The 21,801-nt window shown below is 39.9% G+C and overlaps 1 protein-coding gene across 8 annotated transcripts in view; it reads left to right on the forward strand.

Moving 5' to 3' along the window:
* Positions 1-21,801, forward strand: part of LOC109983217 (collagen alpha-1(XIX) chain) — a 134,092-nt gene that overhangs the window by 7,009 nt on the left and 105,282 nt on the right. For 7 of the 8 annotated variants that reach the window (XM_065959366.1, XM_029277128.2, XM_065959368.1 and 4 more), the window contains exons 5-9: positions 9,940-10,063; positions 10,177-10,452; positions 11,091-11,171; positions 12,502-12,621; positions 15,978-16,031. In XM_065959366.1, the coding sequence (XP_065815438.1) occupies positions 9,940-10,063; positions 10,177-10,452; positions 11,091-11,171; positions 12,502-12,621; positions 15,978-16,031 (655 nt within the window). The remainder of the gene's footprint in view (positions 1-9,939; positions 10,064-10,176; positions 10,453-11,090; positions 11,172-12,501; positions 12,622-15,977; positions 16,032-21,801) is intronic. The other variant, XM_065959371.1, reaches the window with a different exon arrangement.

Here is a 21,801-nt window from a genome sequence, read left to right on the forward strand (position 1 = left end):
TTTCACACTGAGAACCAGCAGCCGTACCGAGGAAGAGGAGTGGTGTTTATGAAGATGTAATGGTTGCTAAACTTAGCTTCAAGTAGCCGTTTTGGAATTTTTAACAAAAGTATTTTGAGCCGCTCTTTGTTTTTGTGTCCTTTGGTGACAGAGAACACGTTGTCATTCTTCCGGGAGAAGGAGGTCTGGGGGGGTATTTTTAGCATTTTTACATGCAACTGTAAACATTTACTGCCACTCTCTCTCTGGCTAGGTGAGAGAATCTTTAAGCCAGGTGATTTGTGATCTCCTCCGCTGTTCAGTCAGCCAGCCGTCCGAAAATACATTTACTTCAGGCCCTTCCCTCGCTCTCTGCCCGTAGTGCAAGAAGATGCTGCTTCTCAATGACACTGCTGACAGTGTCATTGGTTATAGTGGCGAGACTGCGATCCCTTCTCATATCCAATTATCTAAGTACTTTGACAGGTGATACCGCATGTCAGCTGAGGAGGGAAAGCGAGGGCAATCGCATGAGGCAGGAGGCCCCCTCTGCCCCCTGCCACAGACGCTAAAACATTGCTCACTTTACTCGCTGGAATATGCAGCAATTGATGCTCCCCTCGCTGGATCTGGCTAATGTCCTGCCAGCTCTGTGGCACAATACACATTGTGGCTCGCAGATCAGAGCTGACACACACAAAGGAAGTGTGTGTGAGTGGGGAAAATGTGTTTTAAAGCTCTGCAAAATGTGACATGTATTCATAACATGCTGCAATACAGGATTAAAACACAGGCTTTCTGTCTGCAGAGCAACATCTATGTTTGGCCTTGCCCTCTCTACATCATTCATGAACTTCAGTGTCATATATATATATATCTGGTTCATATAATATTTACATACACATATAGACCTGGTTGTGTTTAATCGCTATCTCAGTTATGCATTTTCCTACATATTAAGGACAAACATGTCCAGGGTTTCCAGAGGTCACAATCATGCATTATGTATTTTCTTGAAGTCTTCACAGGAAGTTAGAATGATTTGTTTTCTTGACTCACCGCCGCCGATGTAAGGATGCATTTGACTGTTGTTGTTGTTCGCTTGACCAAGTCAGTAATCCTTGTTTTGCAAAACAAAACGCATCCAAATGTGTAAAGAGAGATTTGAGGGCTTAACGATTTAGGAAAGAACTCACGTTGCGCAAATGTTTTTCTGTCTGCCGTATATATTGCTGTTTAGAAAATAAGGAAATTATACCTGATAACTGCCGTGCAATCACATTTTTAATCAATCTATTATACTTTATATTATTCTGCTCTTGAGGTATCTTTATGATTTCCAATCTAAACCCCCTTCTTATTCTGATAGTAGCTCTGACACACACTCACACACATGGAGGAGGGGGAGAAGGAAAGGGGGGGCAACATATTTCTTCATAAACTTTACAAATAGCCAGTTTATTCTCAAATCTTTTTCTCTTGGTCTTCCTTATTTTTTTAAATTACTTATTGGATTAAAACTTATTTTACTTGTGACAACAATGACTCATCATGTGTGATTGGAAAGCCAGCGCTTCATCAAGGCATCGAATGACGATGAAAAAATGTTACATGAGCTACAGTTAGCTGTTTTCAAATGATATGAAGATACTGAAGGTACATTACAATTAACATTCAGACGCGAAGGAGCCAGAGAGACTGAGATATAGAGAGTATCAAATACTGGTTTTGCATTTATCATTCTGTGGCTTCAGCAGTTTGTGACAGCTAATTAATCATTTGAGCTTAATGCAATCAATATTGTGTGGCGGAAGCAATCTCTAAAAAAAAAGTAATAAGCATGTTAGTATTTTGGGGGAATACATTTATTAGTGGGTGCCTGTGATTTTAGGATTTTCTCTTCATATATTGTAAACGTTGTCGTCTGTTGTCCTTGGCCTCATACTAGCAATCTGAAGTCCTAAAGCTAACCCTGTACTTCCTGTCAAAACCATATCCAGGGATGTAACCTGTGTCATGGAACAGGTTTTGTGGAAAGGACTCAAATGCAAAAAAACGAGGCAGACAGGACCAGGAACAGTTTTGTGATTACACAAACGCTAAGTGGAAAAGGCAACGACTACAAAGAGAAGTATCTGAGAAATCACAGGAAATAGAAATGATTATGTAAAAGGTGCAGGCAGGCAGAAAGAGACCAAAGCAATGAAGAGAGGCTTCACTGCATAAGGCATAAAGGGACATTGGCAACATGGCTGTGAGTAGGTGGAAATGGGTTTGGTACAAATACTGTGTGGTAAATGGAAATCATGCAGGACCAGATGAGCAAGAGATGTAATGCTTTCTTTTCATACAGGTGGTCAGTCCGATTTGTTTCTCAAATCAGATCTTTAAGACCTCTCGTATTTTTATTTGCAAGGGATTACATCGGATTTTCATTTCCGGACGTCACTTGCCTACTTTCATGGGTCGCTAACGACATAAGGTGTCAGTAACTTTGTACTCTGGTGAAGCTGCTCTCCGTTGTGGAAGCATTGTTAAAGGAGATCCATGATGTCAACCTCTGAACAGTTTCTCTTTGAAGTAAACTGCATCGGCCGGCCGATTAATCGGGCGGTCTCTCATTCATACCAAGACATTCTTGTGCCAGGTTGCTCAACATTAGAGTACAAAGAATAGAAACACAAGAGAGCCTCAAATATGAGAGAAATACAAAAACATTCCTTTTTTCACTGCACTAAAGTGCCCATTTTCACAGCAGAAATAAAAATGCTTACTTGACTTGTACGAATATGGGTTTGGTCTCTATAGCTCTTCTCTTAATATGTTTAAAAAAATAATAATAATAATCCAATTTGATTATATTAAGGTATAATGCATAATTAGGGGCATTTAGGGCAGCAGTCAAACTCAATCAATCTATCAAACTTTATTTGTATAACACTTTTCCTCCAACAAATGTATCCCAAAGTGCTTTACATCAACATTTAATCAAACAGCAACAACATGACTCCCTCCCCCACCCCTCTCCCACAATCCAAAAACTAAGATAAAAATAACTAGATAAGAACAGGTACTGAGGAAATGCTGTCATTTATTCTAAATGAGTAGTAGTTCAGTTTGTATGGACTTGGGTTCGGATTGGGAGGGTCGTTGGTCCAGGCCAGAATATGGAAGTCGGTCTGGTAGCTGGAGAGGTGCCAGGGCACTTCCTGAGTACTTCCGAGGTGCCCTTGAGCAAGGCACTGAACCCCCAACAGCTGTGGCATGTACATGTTTGTACATGTGTGTGTGATTCAGGCCTATGTGTGAGAAGCATGTCTCTCAATAACAGAGTGTGAAACCAGAATTTCCCTCATGGATTAATTATGAATGACTGATGGGCAGACGTTTTAGCTTTTAATCAGGATGCTGGGATTGACTTTAGCTATTGTTCTTGATATTTTGTTTGTGTGGAATATACAAGCTATAGATGAAGAGCTACATGAGCTTGAAGGGTGTGTTTCCACAACAAAGATTCATTCAGCCTGTCTTTACTCCACCTCCTGCTCGGTTCTCTCTTAGCTGGAAGTTACTTGAAGTCAGACTTCCTGGCACTCGCCATCACACGCCTCTTTAGAAACCAATTAGTGACATCACTAATGGTTCACGTTACTGAAACTACTTCAAATCATACAGTCTCTTCTGGACTTGACATAACCTTTGTTATGTTGCATATGTTGAATAATACATTTTCAAATCTGATTAGTACATGTGGAATCAAATTTAAAACCCCATACAAATGTGACCTGTATTGGTTTTTTGAAAATCTAATTTGGTGTTTTACTTAAACCCCTTATGTGAACAAACATGAAAACAACACATCCCAGAACAAACAGTTGGTCACCTATACATCTTAGATATCTATACTGATGGAAATACATGTCAGTTTATATGATATTGGCTCAATTATAACCTCGAAGCAGCAAACACAGTCCCAATACTGCAAACATTGTCCTACCCTCAGATTCAGTGGGAAAGTCATTCTCTCCATACCTTCAATTTCCGTCACAATATCTGGATATCTTGGAGGTTTGGACTGTACCCATTGTTGGGTTACTGCCTTCTCGCTGGCTGCTAATAATAGTAGATTTGTATCCAGCACTGCAAAGTTGCCAAGATAAAAGGTTGAGAAAGAGTAATCGATCACAACACCAAAAAGTTTTGTTTTTGTCTGTATTACTTCCTGCCAGTACGGCCAAATTACTGGGAAGTATTCGGCCCCGGTCCAGTTGGCAGAGTTGGTCGTCTCCTTGGTGTATGAATGTGTATGATAGCAGCCTCTGCCATCAGTGTGTGGATGTGTAGGTGTGACCTGTGGTGTAAAAGTGCTACAGTATAAGTAGTCAGAAGGCTAGAAAAAGCACTATACAAGCTCAAGTCCATTTACCTTTTTCCATATTTCATGTGTTTTTTTGTGGTCCTGACTTTCCATATCCGATTGAAACACAAACTAATACGTCAGAAGTATGGATGGAAAATGACAAATCTGGAAATCTTTTAAATGCCTGGAGCTCAGGGATTTAAGAAGTGGCTGCCGATGGGGACAAAAGGACAGACTGATGACAAACAAAACCTAATATCCGACTGGTTTGATAGTCATAATGCATCACCGTTGTTGTGACAGGGATTTTCCACCAATGAATAATTTCACATTTTGTTCAAACAATTCCACTGTTTATCAGGCGGTAGAAAAATGGCTCTTAATTAATTTTTATGGCGTGTAGTCATAGTGACAGGGGACAGATTTTGAAAATGTGAGTCATTGGTGGCCTGTTGCTATTGCGGTCTTATCTTTTTATTAAGTGTGTCTGTGCAGAGGAACACTAAATGACACTGGAGGATAACATAGGGGTCTGACACATCTCTACTACACACATGTCCGCTCATGTTGCATTAAATCTCTTTGCTGGCGAAATATCCTTGTTCCAGATCACAGGCGTTAAATGGATTTGGATTCTTCTATCATGCACAGTCCCTTCAGATTAAACAGGACTGAGGACCCATGCGGAGAGGAAGCTAGAGTCCTCCCTAGCGTGAATGATGCATTTAGCGTGTAAACCTACATGGTGGAGCCCACTGTGATTGGTCATAGGATTGAGTGTCAGTGATGGCGGGGGAAGTGAGCCAACTAGGCTAGCATTTGAGGGTTCGATTGTCTCAGCTAAAGAAATCTGATTCCTCTGGGTTCCTTAAGAGAATCCGCCTGGATTGGATTTCAAACGAGCCGGGACACAGAAGCTGTTTCCGGAAGATCCTCCACCAGATGGTTGGTTGCTGTGTCATTCTTTTAATCTGTGGTCTCTGATTATACAAGGTGGAGTCTCAGCCAAACAACTATTCATGCTCAAAGACACTCAATGACAGGAAGCACATGGTTGTTCCTTATAAAAATGGAATTAATTCTGAGCTTACTCTTTTGGCAGCCATGAATTTTGCTCTGTGATCTTTTGTGCTTCTCCTCAAGAAGTTTTTCCTTTTTCTTTTGCTGCTCCTGACTTGTGTTGCTCTCCAATCTTTAAAAAGTCTTACATTCCTCAATTACATTTTTAAAACTGAAGGTCATAAAGGGTTTTAAAGATTTTAACTTGTGATAGGTCTTGAAGTTTAGACGGCACTTTGACTGAGACTTGTGAATACTTTATCAAATCTACAGCCTCCTTTTCCCCTTGTATTTGTATGCACAATGTTACTTGACTGAATGATGAATTACTAGTGTCTCCTTTAAGTTATGATCTTGAGATAGAGCATCATTCTTCCTTGCTTGTAGGAATGATGCACTTAAAACAAACATTTCTACGCATTACTATCACTGGGGTCTTACCTGACCTTCAGGAGATGAGTTTCTGTAGTGTTGTTAGTGTTTTTTATTATCCTTCCTTTGTGGATTTGCTTGTTCACTTGACAGTTTACAGCATTTACAGCAGTGTATTACTGAAGCATTCGCAAACTATGAACAGAAGACAGACAAAGAGACGTGGAAATGCAAGTTCAGAGAATTTTGGCTTCAAAATGAAAATTACAGGAAATGGTTGGTGGTAGGGATGTGCTGGTTTAGCCGACTAAACAGTCAACCATCATCAGCCTTGCTCATCAGCACCGGGCTAACTACTTGGTCACATCATTTATAAATATTTTTATATGTTGTACCGATGCCGGTCACATGTTCAAACTTTTACTAGTCGGGGCTGTTGCTCACTTTAATGAGCATGCTCTCCCAGCTCTATTACCCGGATGTAAACAAGCAGAGTAAACGGAAAGCATCACATACAGTAGGAGTGGAGCAGTTTGCCAGTGTTTTGATCTAGAAAAATGAGATTAAATAGTTTATTGCTGTGTCAGGTTAAACTGAAGCAATGTGTAAACTTATTTAACACATGGCATGTGGATGTTTACCTGTTGAGTCGGGCAATGATAGCACTGCTAACTTTAGCCACACTCGGCAAAACAAATAATAGACAATAACAATAGACAATAAGGGTGCTCAATTTTGACCATCTTCTGAGTGTTTTCTCACCTTTCAACTAGTCTCTTAGTCTGGATTTAAATGGCTGTTTAATCATTAAGAAATGGGTCATCTACTGTAGCATCATCCCTAGTTGGTAGGGACAAACAACAACTAGAAAGTGACTTGTAAGATATGCAAAAAAGGGTTTAAACTTTGGAGAATGGGAATCCAAGTTGTGCAGTCTCACATGAAATACAACAAGCACTGAAGCTGCTCGGTGCAAATATTGTATAACCTTTTTTTTTGTTGGGTCTTAAAAAGTCTCTTTCATTTTGAAACGTGTGCAGCAACCCTGAAGTTCTTTGGCATGGACCTTTGGCTCTGCTGCTTCACATTGTAGACTTGAACTCCTTATGAACTTCACATGACTAGAACTGGAACAAAACATTGTAATTACATTTACAGTTATCCAGAAAGTAATTATGTTTTGAGCCCTAACCGCCAGAGCAAAGAAATCACATTTTAACGGACCTTATAAGTGACAGTGTTGGCAGAACCCCATACAGTAAAAGTTGTTTTTGGTGTTTTAGTGTGGGAGCAGGGAAAATGAGCCCAGATTATTTTCCTTCTCTCATTATCACTTACTTAAACATGCTGAGTGGCGTTTTCCATCCAACCAATCAGAAAAACAGTGTTCAAAGCAGGTTCAGCCATTTAGCCACAGATGGCAGTCAACACAAGGTCAAGACCTTTGACCCCGCGGGCCACTCCAGATCAAGTGAGCCGCTCTGTAGTCGGACCGTGTTTTGAAATAAGAGGAGACTTAGTTTGGGACTTTTGGATGAAGCGTGTGAACTTCAGGGCCCCGACAGAAAACAGCCCTGCGGAGTATTTCCCAGGATACCTCTGTTAGATTTAAACACTTTCAAGTTTCAGGTTCTCTAAGTTGTAGTGCAACGCAAACACTTTTTAAGATCCACTCTACATTTTTCTATTATGTTATTTCCTGCCGATTGTAACAACGTGTAACACATTGATACAAGCGCTTACTGCATATGCAGCAGCATGGAAATAATCAGCGTTGAATGTCTTTTTTATGAATTCTCATTTTTTTTATAAATTACCCTGCCACTTTTCATATTGATTTGCAACTGAATAGTCCTTTAGCCCTCGGGCAACACATAACCTTTCCAGTCCTCGCCCCTCTCTTAGAGCCATTTGATTTTGTTCGAGAGCTTTAACACAGGTGTATTTATCATTTTAGTCATGTACCGTTTACACCGAAATCTCACAGAATTCATGGGACACAATGGGAGAGGGTGTGAAGCTCACAGAGAATAGGAGATGATATATAGGAGTGAAAACTAATTTCCAACCTGTCTGAAGAAAACTCTCTCCTCCCTCCCTCCCCCGGGCTGTGCTCTGCCTTCCCAACGACCTTATCATTGCATTATTATTATTTTTGCTGATCTTGATTTATTATGTTTATGCTCCTCCACTTCTGACTGTTAATCTGCGTCGGGAGTTAGGGCTAGGGTTAGAGGTTTTTGAAGGGTACAATGTTTGTTGTTCTTTATACGCAATGTATAAAAAGAGGAAGGGAGTGGGTGTGCGGGCTATGGGGGATGAGTTACAGAATGAGCTGTAATTCGTACCAGTGTAGGTGTGATTTGAAATATGATATTGTTTTTCCTGTATTTTCTCTGCATATTTTGCTTCCATTGGTACATGTTTTCTGCAGCAGGAAAAAAAAAACTGAATTATGACTCGACTTTACAGAGCAACCGAGGTCATTCACATAAAGCTAAAGCTGCATTACATTAGGCATCTATAACAATATAACTGTAATACATGGTTTTTGTATCCGCAGGAAAAAAGATTGGCTTCTGCAACTTTGGATCAATATCTATATGTTTTCATTATCTGGATGACAGGGAAGCCTGTATAAAATTCATCAAGCTAAATGGCATCATGTTTGTCAGGTTTATTTATGCGAGTGACTCAGCAGGAGGGTATTGAAATGTTTTATTGATCATTCAACTTGATTGGTTGCTTCATTGTTTAGCTACTGAAAGCTTTAGAGCTGCAGGAAACCCTGAATCCCCGAAGCCTTTGAACCATGTCATATCGGGTCTTGTGTGCATGAGGGCCTCTGTCCATTAATGGTGTTTTTAAAAAAAAAATTTTGCACTGGCAGCGCACAGGACCGAAATTTCAGAGAGCCTCTCACCACCGCTTACTGTTGCTAGGTTACAAAAGTTACAACACTCCCACTTCCCGCTTTATGTTTGGCATTAGCAGCAGCTCTAGTTGTCTAAAATGACAACTTATATCTCCTCCATCATTGATGTTGACAAAGTTGATATCATAAGTCCCGCCCGTGGGGGAGTACTGACATTGATGAGTGTGGTGGTGTTCCCGAAGTTGAATATGCTTTCAACTAAGAGCGCTGTCAGTGCTGTGACGTAAAACAGCTGATGCTGAGGTGATTTGTTTGCGCTTAGGATCCTGAAGTGCACGGTGTTGTACAGAAGAATTTAGCTGCCAGCAAAAAAAAAGCATGCAGCGTTAATGGACACAAACCCTAATAGTCAGCACTGAAAAGGCATTTGAAATTTGTTTCGATCAAGATATTGTATTTAGATTTCTGTAAACTTACCTAACAATTGGCTTTGCTAAGCTTGGAAAACTATGGCGCAATTAATACTGTGAATCCAATCATAGGAGATGTCATATGGCAGGTATTCGTTTGTTTATGCTCGGTGTTAACAATGCGAGTGGGAGCCAAGTATGGACATCTGCCGGTATAAAGTGTCAACCACAGTGGTCCATTTTTGCTGCAGGAGTTTGGTTCAGTTTGTTAATGATATATTTTCAATGGCCGTTGTTGAGTATGACAAGGTTGGTCACTTATAACAAAAGCATTGTCTCATAGTTAGCCACCATCAGCATTCTTGGCTCCAAGCACAAATCTACCACGTCCATATCGTTTTGCACGTGTCTGCTAACTGCTAATTATGACATGGATGGCAATACCAATCAGTGAACAGTTTAAATGAATAGTTTTTTACATGATAAGAAGTAGTATTCAAACATACTGCAGCTCAGTGCAGCACTAACATACGTGTCACGGCTGCACTAAGTTGATTCTCACACTGTGTTTATCACTGTTGTCAATCAGCCACCCCCTTTTCAGAAGCGGTCTCAACATTAGAATGAACTTCTTCTCTTCACTAGTTTTTCTTATGGTTATGGAGATTTATTGTTTTCACTCAGATTTATGCAGATTATTAATTAGACTCTTTACTTTGATATCACGTCTCTAATTTAAGATGTCAAGACACATTTCAAGAGGCTTTAAAAGCTTTGCACAGTTTAAAAAATGACACTTGACACTTGTTCTTTTTTTTATGATGTTTTAATGATACCTTTTGAATTCTAACTTTGTTGAATGATTGTTTTATTTATTTTTTTAGATCAATATTTCCAAATGGGCTTCCGAGTGAATACTCCTTTGTCACCATCCTGCGAGTTAGAAGAACTACAAAGAAAGACCGCTGGTATCTTTGGCAGATATTTGACCTTTCAGGGGGCACTCAGGTGAGCCACACTCTAAATACTAATGTCAGTTTTCTATGTTCAAGTAGGCGGGAAATATCAGGAGGTTTCTTTGGAATTAAACACTCTGTTTTTAAACTTTCTTTCTTCTTTAGGTGTCTGTTGTGGTTGATGGCGGAAAGAAAGCGGTGGAGTTCTCTGCCCAGGGCCAACTGAAGAACCCTCTACGCTACACATTTAAAAGCCGTGACCTACATGCCCTCTTTGATCGCCAATGGCACAAGCTGAGCATTTCTGTGCAGAGCAACATCGTCTCCATTTACATGGACTGCAAGCTAATAGAAAGGAGACTGACCGACGAGAGGGACGGCATTGACCCCAGTGGGCGCACTCTCATCACTACACGAGTGGAGGATGGACGGCCTGTAGATGTATGCCCATTATCTGCACATAAAGATTAATTTAAACTGTTTTATTTAAAAATCAGTAACTTTTTGTCTTCGTCTCCAGTTTCAATCGATAGCATTTTAAATACGCAGAAGTTTCTGATTCTCAGTTTGAATGTTTTTTAAAAAGGTATTTAGAACGCGCTGCAGTGACATATTTTCTTAATCTGTGTAAATCCCCTATTTTGTCATATGTGTTACGCTCGTTCACACGGATGCCCCAAACATTAGGTCAGCTATGCCATTTGGTCACCCAACACCTCTAGAGTAGAACTGGGCTTACGAGGCATTAACAGCTGAGTCTTTAGTCCGTGTGATTTGTTAAAATGTAAGACAGTAAATCCAAAAAAAAAAGAAATGCCAGGGTTAGTTCTGCTGAAGCAGCTGCTGTGCATGCACCAGTTGACGCCTTTTCTTCAGTTTTATTTTTTTTGGTTTTAGGTGTGAAGTTTTTTCGAAACGGTTATGCTCGCAATGGGAAAAACAAAATAAGGCCCCGTGTCCACCGGGCGTTCTTTTCTGAGAGCCAAAGTCTTTTTTTCGTTCGCAGCAGAGAGCTGTAGCCTGGTCCGAACATTTGTGAGATGCTGAATTAGCCCTTAACGAGCTCTTTTTTTCCACAGGTTGAAGTGAGGCAGATTCTTATCTACTGTGACCCTTACATGGCTGAAATGGAAAACTGCTGTGAGCTTCTGGAGCCCAAGGTTAGTACCACTCTGTATCATGCTGGTTTTCAAACTTTGTACTGTAGGCTACACTTTGAAGTATGTGTTAGACAAGTCCTCCCTCATGAGGGTGTATTCTTTTTTTTGTAAAATCCAGCACTCCCCCGGCCCCTCAGCGTCCGTAACATACAACAACCTTGTATTTGAGAAACACTCCAGCTTTGTGCATCTTTTGGATAATTTCTCCATTTAAAAAAAAAAAAAAAAAAAAAAGCGCAAAGCCTGACAAGGTTTCAAAAACAAGCAAAACATGTTCTTGCACTGATACTAAGAGTAGTTTGAAGGACCTTGTTTTTGCTTTTTATTTTCACCTTTTTCTTCTGCAATTTCAAATGTTTCGACCCTGAAACCAGGTTCCTAGTTTTAGACCCTCATTCAGCAGCATCCTGACTGTCTTCGACCCTCACAGTAAACAAACATTATCATGAACATGTGAGCATGTTATTGTGTTGAAGGTGGCGGTTCTGCTTCACCAGCGAGGATTCTCAGTAGGAGTTGCAAAATGTAAAAAAACCCAAGAAAAACTTATGAAGAGATGTGCTGCCTTTATATGTTTGAATGTTTTTGTTGTCATGGTGACAGTAGTCCATACTGTACACTCCTTCAAAAAGCTGCTAGAACTATTCTTTATAAGGTAGCATCACTTTTCTTTAAACCTGCTGCATTATGGGTATTATGTGCTATACTAACTATTCATGTACTGCTGCGTATACACTGTGTTTTGTTTGCTCTTGTTTTTTTTATGTCTTTGGCTTTTATCTGCTCTTTTTAAATACTTTTTTATATTTTATCTGTGGCTCAGTGGTAGAGTCGGACGTTGTTAAAAAGTCTATTTCACCAAATATCTTGGTGTTCTGGCGTACCAGACGTATTTATTTGAGCCCCGTGTAGTGTGCACGGACAGTTAAAGTGTAACATGACCTTTATCTCCTCCACAGGGGGTGAATTCCCCTCAGGGAGAAACGGGATCTTCCATCACCTAAGAATCAATACGATTCTTATGTTACAGTGATTCCAAATGCAGCAATGACCTTTGACCTCTTACCATTACATGTCACCATAAGCATGCTGTCATGTCGGTGTAGTGTTCCTCCTCGGGACTCGTCACAACCTCGAGACGGTCTCATGTCTGCTGAGCACTTTCTATGTTTCACTGCTCATTTAGCTTTTAAAAAAATGCAGCAGGATTGAACACACGCCTCCTGAAACACAGGATTCTGTGTGTTGAGTTTGTTGTCTCATAGAGTTTCTTAGCAATGGAGGGAACTTGCTAAAGGGTGTCTAAATTGATGTCTTTGTATTGATCCAGTGTGAGACCACGAGGACGTTTAATGGGACTTCCCCTCCCCTGGTTACAGCCCAGCTCCCCCAGATGCTGTCTCAGCCGCCCAAACAGTCGATTGACAGATGTCACTGTCCAGCTGAAAAGGTACAATCAATTCCCCCCCAACAAGGGCCTCTAATTGAGTAAGTGCAATGTCTATTACAACTGAACCTGCACTGATTTACACCACATGTTCTCGATCCTTTATAGCCACTGAACTGCACTTTAAAGGACATTTATAACAACAAGTATTTTCTTGTGTTGTCAACCAACAACAGTGCAGCTTTTTAAAACTATTAGTACACACAGGTGTAACTCTCTCACACTGCCCAGGAATGGTAAAACACCTGAACACTTCTCTAAATGTGTGAAAATGCAAAGTGATCGTCTCAATTTGAAATATTAATGTAGGATTGAAGTGCAAATTGAGACCAGAAAGCCACCAGACCTCTTTGAAGAGAGTTGACGGTACAGCTCCCAGGTGAAGTCAAATTCCTCGATATGCAATGTATGAATTTTAATATTTTCCTGCGAGTTAAGAACAGAAGCAGCCTTTAATACATTCACATTAACATTTTAAGGTCACAGATTCCAACAGAGAGTTACCATACCTTTGAGACTCAGCTACTTTTATCAGTATAAAACTCGATAGTTTGATGGACAGATTGATAACTAGAGATGTAGATGGATATAAGGTACACTTTCTAGAGGTGTCATATCATTTCTAGAGAGGGTACACAAAGTCAGACGAGTAAAAGATAGAGAATCAGCTTTATAGGGCTCAACAGTGGACTTTCAGAGGTAAAAATCCCATTCATTTTCTTGATAGCCGATTTGATTATAAGCCATGATGTCATAAACGTCTTAGGTAGACTTACCACGAGCGACCTGTGTGTGAAACGATGGTTTATGCTCCTGCACAACATCAACAGTCATTTTAAGAAAAACTTATTGGTTAAAGGAACTACACTTCCCATGATCCTAGAGTGTCACAGCGACGTCTCTGATTGGTGGAGCTTGCTGTTACCATGGCAATGTTTCCCTCCCCTCCTAGATAGATAGATACTTTATTGATCCTGAGGGAAATTCAAATTCAGGCTGGCTAGTTAGTTAGCTAACAGGAAATGCACTTATTACCTTGTTATGCTGCAGTGAATGAAGTTTATATTTTCAACAACACAAATTACAAGAAAGTACAACACTCACATTAACAGTACAAAAACGTTAAACACAACTTTTTTCAATGTTAAGAAGAAGCAGTATAATTTTCAATGGATTGTGGGATTGGTAGTTCCTGGACTCAGGAACGTAAATCATATGTTATCTTTAAGAGTTTTTCTTCATGGTGACCATAAGCATACAAAGGGCGGCGTGCAGAAGAGCTGGCTCGGGCTCAGTATCTGAAAAAGAGAAAAGAAGATGAGGTTGAAGAGACGGGAGGTGTAGTTTATGGACGGTTGTTAGTCCGTGTTGACAGCACTTGTAAATATCCGTGTCATTTTGATTGAAGCTGAGGTTATTGTTGAGTGTAATGCCAAAGTGTGTGAAAGATTTAACCCCCTCTTCCTCTTTCCCTGTTGATGAAAAGACTGGGGGCCTAGAAAAAAAAGCTTTTTTAGATTTACATATCGGCTAAAATAACAATAATTTAAATATTTAACCTCTTAAGTCACATGTTTGTCCACTGTAAAGTCACTGTCACTGCTTGAATTCACTGTTTGATAATTATTTTCTTAGTAAAATATGCGACTTGTAGATCCTAATGCAAAAAAAAAAAATGCTGTGCAATATTATCAAATAAACATTATTGCACATTTAATTAAGTGTGTGAAATTGTCCATTTTACTGCCGAATGGTAAATACTATAGGCGGTATTAACATGGCTTTGATACTGAATATGAAGGAGAGATGCCAACAATCCTCCAGGGGCTCGTCGAGTGGGAACCCTCCAGGCTGTGTGTAAAGGAAGATAATTACAGCAGTGAATTCATCATTTGTTCACAGGATTTATGATTCCCAACGATCATTTAGACAAACTTAACAAGACAGCATAAGATTGTACTTTTACAAAGGACTGCGCCCCCTATAGGTGGGACTGAGGGTCAAAACTTTGAAACTGAAACGCGGCCGCCTTCAGTAGAAGCAACAATGAAAATGGGAGAATACAGACAAATATCTACTAAAATTAAGGACATTTTGAGTCTATGAAGAGAACCACAGTTTACTAAAGACACAGTGTGACACACTTCAGATCTGCTGAAATGTAAGGTCTTCATTTTCCCTGAAACAAAAAAATAAAAACCAGAGCAGGGAGAAAGGAGTGGAGGGTGCGTGCAGATTATGTTCATCAGTAGCTGAATGCATGAGGCGCTGTATAGCCTCGGTTTATGTCATGCGTCTATAGTCCTTATCTCAGCAGCTGTAGGTTCGAATCCGACCAAGACCCTTTTCTGCATGTAGTCCCCCTCTCTCTCCTCCCAACATTCCTGTCTCTCTTCAGCTGTCGTAACAAATAAAGACAAAAATGGCCCAAAGAAATTACACATTTAAAATGAACTAAATGCACAGAGGTCTGGGGATATGATGAATTCAGTATGTATGAGCTACTGTAACTTCAGAGCTCCATCAGGTTACCAATCCAAACGTCAGCTGACGGTCTACTGTATACTGCTAATGGAGAACATGGTCAAGAAGTCCTAACTGAAAAGACAGAATCCGTTCAGCTGACTCTTTTTCTGCTTTTAAAACAAGCCGTAAGACTCATTTTTAGAGACTTGCCTTTTTAGCCGACAGATCATTTTATCAGAGCTCCAGTGTGCAGATTTGAACTCTCCTGTTTTATAGTTTTTACCTTTCATTTGTTTTTTGATTTATTGCTCTTTATGTCTCTGTAATTGTGATTGTCATTTTTTAAATTTCTTCTATAAAGCACCCGAAACATAAAACCTTTTTACAAGCTTCCTTAGAAACAGAGGGAACTTTAAAGAGAGTCTTATCTGAGTGAATAAATTGGTGTGTTTTAAGGAACAGAAAGTTGTTGAAGACAGTCGGGATAATTAACATTTATGCATTTGAAAATAAATTGAAACCAGTGAAATTACTAGCTGCCAATTTAGCTTTTGTTCTGCTCCCTTAAAGCATCAGAATCTAAAAGATAAAGAAACTCGTCTCCCTTCTAATCCGTTCTGCATTTTAGCAATGTGAGGGCTCAGTCTTAAAGTAACCAAACAACCCCAGATCAAGAAGTGACTCACACACATCTGCGTCCCCGTGTAGACTTTACAATAAAAAAAAAAACCCAAGAGGTTAAAATCAGGATCAAGGATCATAAATGTCCAGGATTTATGCAGATGACGTACAATGAATGTGCATGATAAAAAAGACATCCGACAGCGAGAGTCACTTTTTCAGCTTTGGCTTCATAAAACCTTTTAATCTCACTGATGTGTTTCTGTGCTCAGGGAGAAGCTGGTCTTCCAGGTGTGATGGGACAGCAAGGGGATAAAGGAGACAAGGTGCGGACAACTCTTTTTATTCTGTTGATATATGCATGTGTTTGTTCTTAGGTGTTTACTTAACAGGACGCTAACAGGGGTTAAGAGATGCAACTACTCACCGAGCGTCGCACATAAAGAAGAGGAATGTATTTAATCAAAGAGAGTATTATCACAGGGACACTGGGCTTTGTCATGTGTAGAAACGACCAAACTTTTGTAGGTGTGTGATGATCTCTCCCGCCTCTGGGAGTCAGTTTTGTGGCTTGAAGACTTGCAGTGTCTAAATAACAAAGAAAAGAGAGCCTTGTACCTGAAGGACACATTTGTACTTTGTCATGAATTCATTGTCAGAAGAAGATGAAAACATCCCTCACGGAAACAAATGCTCCAGTGTTTGACAAAGTTTGTTGTGTTCCATCAGTCAAGGCTTTTTTCAGAAATGAAGCCTTACAATTACCTTCACACGGCAAATTTTCTCTCAAATCTTCTGAGACGTGCGAATTGGGAAATCACACATTTGTCCAATCACTAGAAAAATAGTAATCTCAAAGAGGGAAGAATCCTTTTTTCTCCATGACAGCTCAGTAGACAGGTGCGATTGTAAACAGTAGATGCCAACTGACTGAAAATTGTGGGTGTCGTGTTGATTGGTTGGACAGCAAAAAAAAAAAAAAAGAAAACATGAAAAGAATGGCTTCATACCCGCACATCAACAATGTGTTGTTTCTCATAACACAGATCACTTCTTTTAGGAGTATGAATCCCCCTCTGGCAGTCTGTGTAAGGGTTAAAAAAAAAGAACCAAAAGAGAGTGTGTTGTGCTGTGAGTGGAATTTTTTGGGATGAACAGGTGGTGGTCCTGCACGCCTGATAAGAGCAGATGGCTTTTGGGGTCAGTGTCCTAATTACCATGATGTAGCGGGATTAAGAAATATACGAGGACTAGGACTGTAAGACTTTTGTTCCAGGAAAACCATTTATTCCTGGAAGGCCGGGATACATAACCGTGTAAAATCATTATACCTGTAGAACCCAGACTTTTTAGCATCTACATGATGTGTGTTTTTCACTGTTGGTGGCATTTTCTCTTTAATGCTATTTATCCAAGCAGAAAGATGAAGCTATTGGGAAGTGAGATGACCTGCCGTGCCTCTATTATCAAGAAATCCTGGAGTGTTCTGCCTGTCTCTGACTAATAATGACTCAAAATAAGCCAAAACGTCAGTTGAAGGCTTTATATGCGATTTTTTGATCCAGCAGATGTCGCCCTTGAGCACCAGCATGAAACCAAAACAACTTGCTAACGCTAGCAATCTTTATTATGCTCGTATCTTCACACTGCATGTAAATTTGCCTGAATCTAGAAATCTAGAGTGATCTAGAAACACAGTTAAGCAGTGAGTACAGTATGTTATTCTTCTTTTCTCTAGTCCCTCAATTAAAGAACTTTTATACGTGAGGGGAGGAGTCAGCCGGCCGTCCGGGCGATGTAAACAAAGTGAAGATAGGACTCTGAAAACTCTGAAAACATCACAGACAGTGGGACTCGGGTGTTACACCCATTGTAGACAGTCATGACTCACAGAGTTATTTTCAGAGGAGATACTTGATTTCTATTATATTTAAGTGTGAAAAATCACATATAAAGACTTTAAGTTGCTGACATGTTCTCTGTGTTGTTCTCCGATTTGCGGACGCAGACTCGACCAGGCGCCCCTTTCTTTCTTTTTTTGAGTCTGCCTGTCTTGTTAGCTTAGCACGCTTCATGACCATGTAAAGCCATGCATGTGTTGTAATACGACGTTATGTACAAGAGGTCAACGTGCTCAGGCCCGGTTCGTCCTGGAGCAGTGTGAGTGCAGGCCATCAGGGGGAATGGGAAAGTGGGCAACTGGGCCAGTCTGAAATCCTTGTATATAAAAAAGTGGTTTGTAGGAACCGAGTAGCTGCATTTTGTTATACAGGAATCTAAATTATTAAATAAAACGCTATGGGTGTGTATAGCAACAGATTGTGCTAATCAGACTTGTAAATGCGTTATAATTGGCCTCTAACGACTCTTAATTGTTGGGGCAGGGATTAGCTCTCGAGCTCTAATGTGTCCGTGTATGTGCACTTTGAGCGTGCTGGTGATTAATTACTTGCTGGTAATTGATACAACTTCTTTAAGAGGGTGAGAATGCAGACGATTGTGTATTCACAAAAGACAGCATGCAGGCATTGCGTTTTACCGTTTGCATGTACTGTAGATAGTTTGTTTTGAACTCAAGGCTTTGACTTCAGATAAAACGTCCCTTAGTTCACATTTATGATGTGCAAACATGTTCAGGATGTACTGAGTAGATCACTGAGCTGTTATGTCACAATACTCGACAATGATTCAAACCTGAATATCAGGCACACACGTCTCCTCCCCCCCCCCCGGTCTAATATTTCTGCAGGACATTTCTTGTGCCATGAGTCAGTGGCTCGTACTGTTATCACCTGAAATCTAATTTCAGCTCTTCAACAAATCAATACTTGGCACCATTTGTTTACTTACTGAACAACAAAATTCATAACAAATCCTATTACAGGCTCGAGCAGTAAATCAATGAAGTTAAAGAAAACTTGATCAGGGAGTTCACATTCGAGGCTGAGCACCCTGATTCAGTGGTAGTGAAGGGGCACGATGAGCTAACAGCTGCCTCAGGTTGGCCTTTTAAATGAATGAGGATGCTGGACCTTTTGCTGCACTTTGAATTAATAGCATGTATTGTTTGATTCATGGGCATAGATCCTAAAAGATAATGGAACAAAGGATTAAGATGATTTTATTAACTCAATTATATTTACCAAAACAATACAATGCATGTTTCTATGCAGACTTCTGAAAGAATTCTGTGGCATATATCCACCTTAATGGTTTCTTACAGCTGCAGATTATCAATCAATCGATCAATCACTCAAACTTTATTTATATAGCACCTTTCAGACAAATTAAAGTGCATAACAAGAGTGCAGAAAAGTTATTGACGAAAAAGCAGTTTGTAAAATCATTGAGCACACCAATAAGAATTAAAAAATATGTATAAAAATGAAAAAAAAAAAAATATGACACATTAAAGCAATAAGATATTAAAATTAATGCATAGAAGAATATTTAAAACTATACCTGCACAGCCAAGTGGCTGGAGCTGAATACTCCGGAGAATATGCTGCGGCGTTCTCACGTCAGCCCACTCGGACTTGCTGCAGAAAATATAATAGGGGTCTGGGAGGAGAAACTCCGGGTGAAGTCAGAGTGAAAAATTTTGGCTGTTTGCATTCACATATACAGCCACTCAGGGTAATCTCCTAAATTTTTCATTTTTATGTGTGAAAAGGGTATTAGTGATTCGGTCTATCCACTCGTAGCATTGATGTAAAGTCAAATATTCTCATTATAGCATCGTATAGCGGAATTTGTTGCTTCATCCGCTACTTTCCTGTCTCTTTTTTTACGATACGCCTTACCGCATGACCCCCTGTCCCCCCCTCCCGTCTGACAGGGATAGTGAACAGCCAGGTCAGGAGAATCCCCAGAGCTGTCCTCCTGAAATTATCTAGATATTTTCAGGAGTGTAGATGTGACAACAACTTTAGAAATGTCTTTGCCTTTAAACAAACTTGTTTCATCATTAAGCCTTTGTCATATTGTCAACAAAGTTTATTTTTCTGTCAGTCAAAATGAAGAAGTAACATTTATCTTTTGACGTACTGTAGAAAAATATCATCTTGGTTTTCCATTAGGGTATATTTGATTTATTAGTGCAGACACAGCTCATATGATATGTTGTCAAAGCAGTGAATGCAGTATGCCTCTCTCTCTCTCTCTCTCTCTCTCTCTTTGAATGAGCAGCAGATACCTGAAGACAACTAAACGTCATTGATCATCCAAGAGAAATGTTTCACATGTCTTGTTGGGTTTGCAAATATCACAAGCCAAAAGCACTGTGAGAGAAAACCCCAAATGTATTTGATTCAGAGCCTTCTGTGCAGTATATTGTAAACGTCTCTTTGACACAATCATATGAAGTAATTGCTTTTATCTCGTTCACTCTGACCTTATTGCACATTAATCCGTCCGGTAAATTATGGCAGCAGCGCGCTTCTCTTAAAGCATATTTAATTCATATTGATCCCTTAATGTGGGGAGGTTCCAGCAACCGTGAGACTGTGCTGCCTCCTTTCAGATTTACATTATAATACATTAAAAAGGGGGGCTTACAAAGTCAGAGCAGAGCCTGTTAATAAGGTGCGCTTATGAGACTTTCAATTACCAACATTAGAATCTCAATCTGTGTAAGATTAAAAGCGGTCCGAGTATACCTTTTAACCATTTAGCTCGACTTTGTAGAGATTAATCAAAGACATCGGGGCAATTAGGAGCATTTAAAACAGCCGTAATGAGAAGAGCAAGGCCAGTCGCTATGACCTAGAGACGAGCGTTTCTTGGGGAAGTGTGTGTGGATTACTTGGGCTGCGTTGCTCCAACAGACAGGACTATACCCGGTTTGACGGAGGATTCTAATGCCGTGCAAAGGGATTAAACTGCTATGATTAATCCAGAATCCCTCAGGAAATTAAACAGATAAGGATTGGGTTATAAGAATGCAGCTTACTTGAAAGGAAATCCATTTTCTATGGCCTCGCACATAAAACCCTGGTGTTACCAGATTTACGGCTCCGGCATGTACATGCAAAAGAGGTAAAAGAAAAGCACCGACATAATGGTGAAATTAAACTTCTCCCCCGTTTACAACACCCTTCATTTGTTTTTTACAACCCTCCTGTTCTCATGGCTTGTGTTTTCAATTAGCACCTTAATTCAATTTGAACTGATTGTACCTCCAAAGTGAAGAGTTTTTTTCAACTCAGTTTATTATTACACTTCATTTTTATTAGCTCCCAAGAACCTGCTATCGTTCCAGTTATGTTCATGAGGGTTCTAAATAGTATTAGCTTTTGTAAAAGGGGAACTGTCAATTGATTAATTACAGTTTTTAAATGAAGACTAAACTTAAAAATATGTATGAATATGTACATTGGACAGCTGTGGATCAGTGGGGTTCGATCTCCAACTCCTGTGGACACTTTATCGGGACATGTGAATTAAAAAATAATTTATCACAATGGCTAACATGGAAATGTGACTTGACAGAAAGACTTTGGCGCTCGGACTCTATGGGATGGTTGATGTGTTTGGAGAATGTCAATTCTGAGCGTCACCAGAATAAATCCCCCCCCATAGAGTCCAGACATTGGTGTGGTGGTGAAGCTGATGACTTGTTGAGACCGGATGGGTGAAGAATTGATGGGCGATGATTCTGAGAAGACGGGCAGTGATGGGGAGGTGAACAGGTGTACAAAAAAATCAGCATGAAGGATCTAAAGGCGGAGAGAGAATCATATTTAAAAGAGGATCAGAACGATGATAGTCTAACAATCAGGGAGGGATGGTTGCAATTGGTTAGATGAGTACCGCTGACGAGACAGCTGATTACCCAATGACAGCCCCAGAACATGACAGCTTGAAAGGGTTGTATGAAAAATAGACCCGACCATGAAGGCAAATATATAGTTTTACTGACTCAACTTTCAGTAGAGCTTCATTTGGTGTCCTGTTTCGGTGACATTATCGCTGGCTGTACATTATAGGAAGACAACTTTTGAATCTATCACCATTTGTCGTCATTTCTTGCCACATGTTTAAAATATAGCCAAATATGTACAATATATTTAACAATCAGATTCTCAGTACATATGA

Source organism: Labrus bergylta, chromosome 10 (assembly GCF_963930695.1).
Source record: "Labrus bergylta chromosome 10, fLabBer1.1, whole genome shotgun sequence".
In the NCBI taxonomy this organism is placed as follows: domain Eukaryota; kingdom Metazoa; phylum Chordata; class Actinopteri; order Labriformes; family Labridae; genus Labrus; species Labrus bergylta.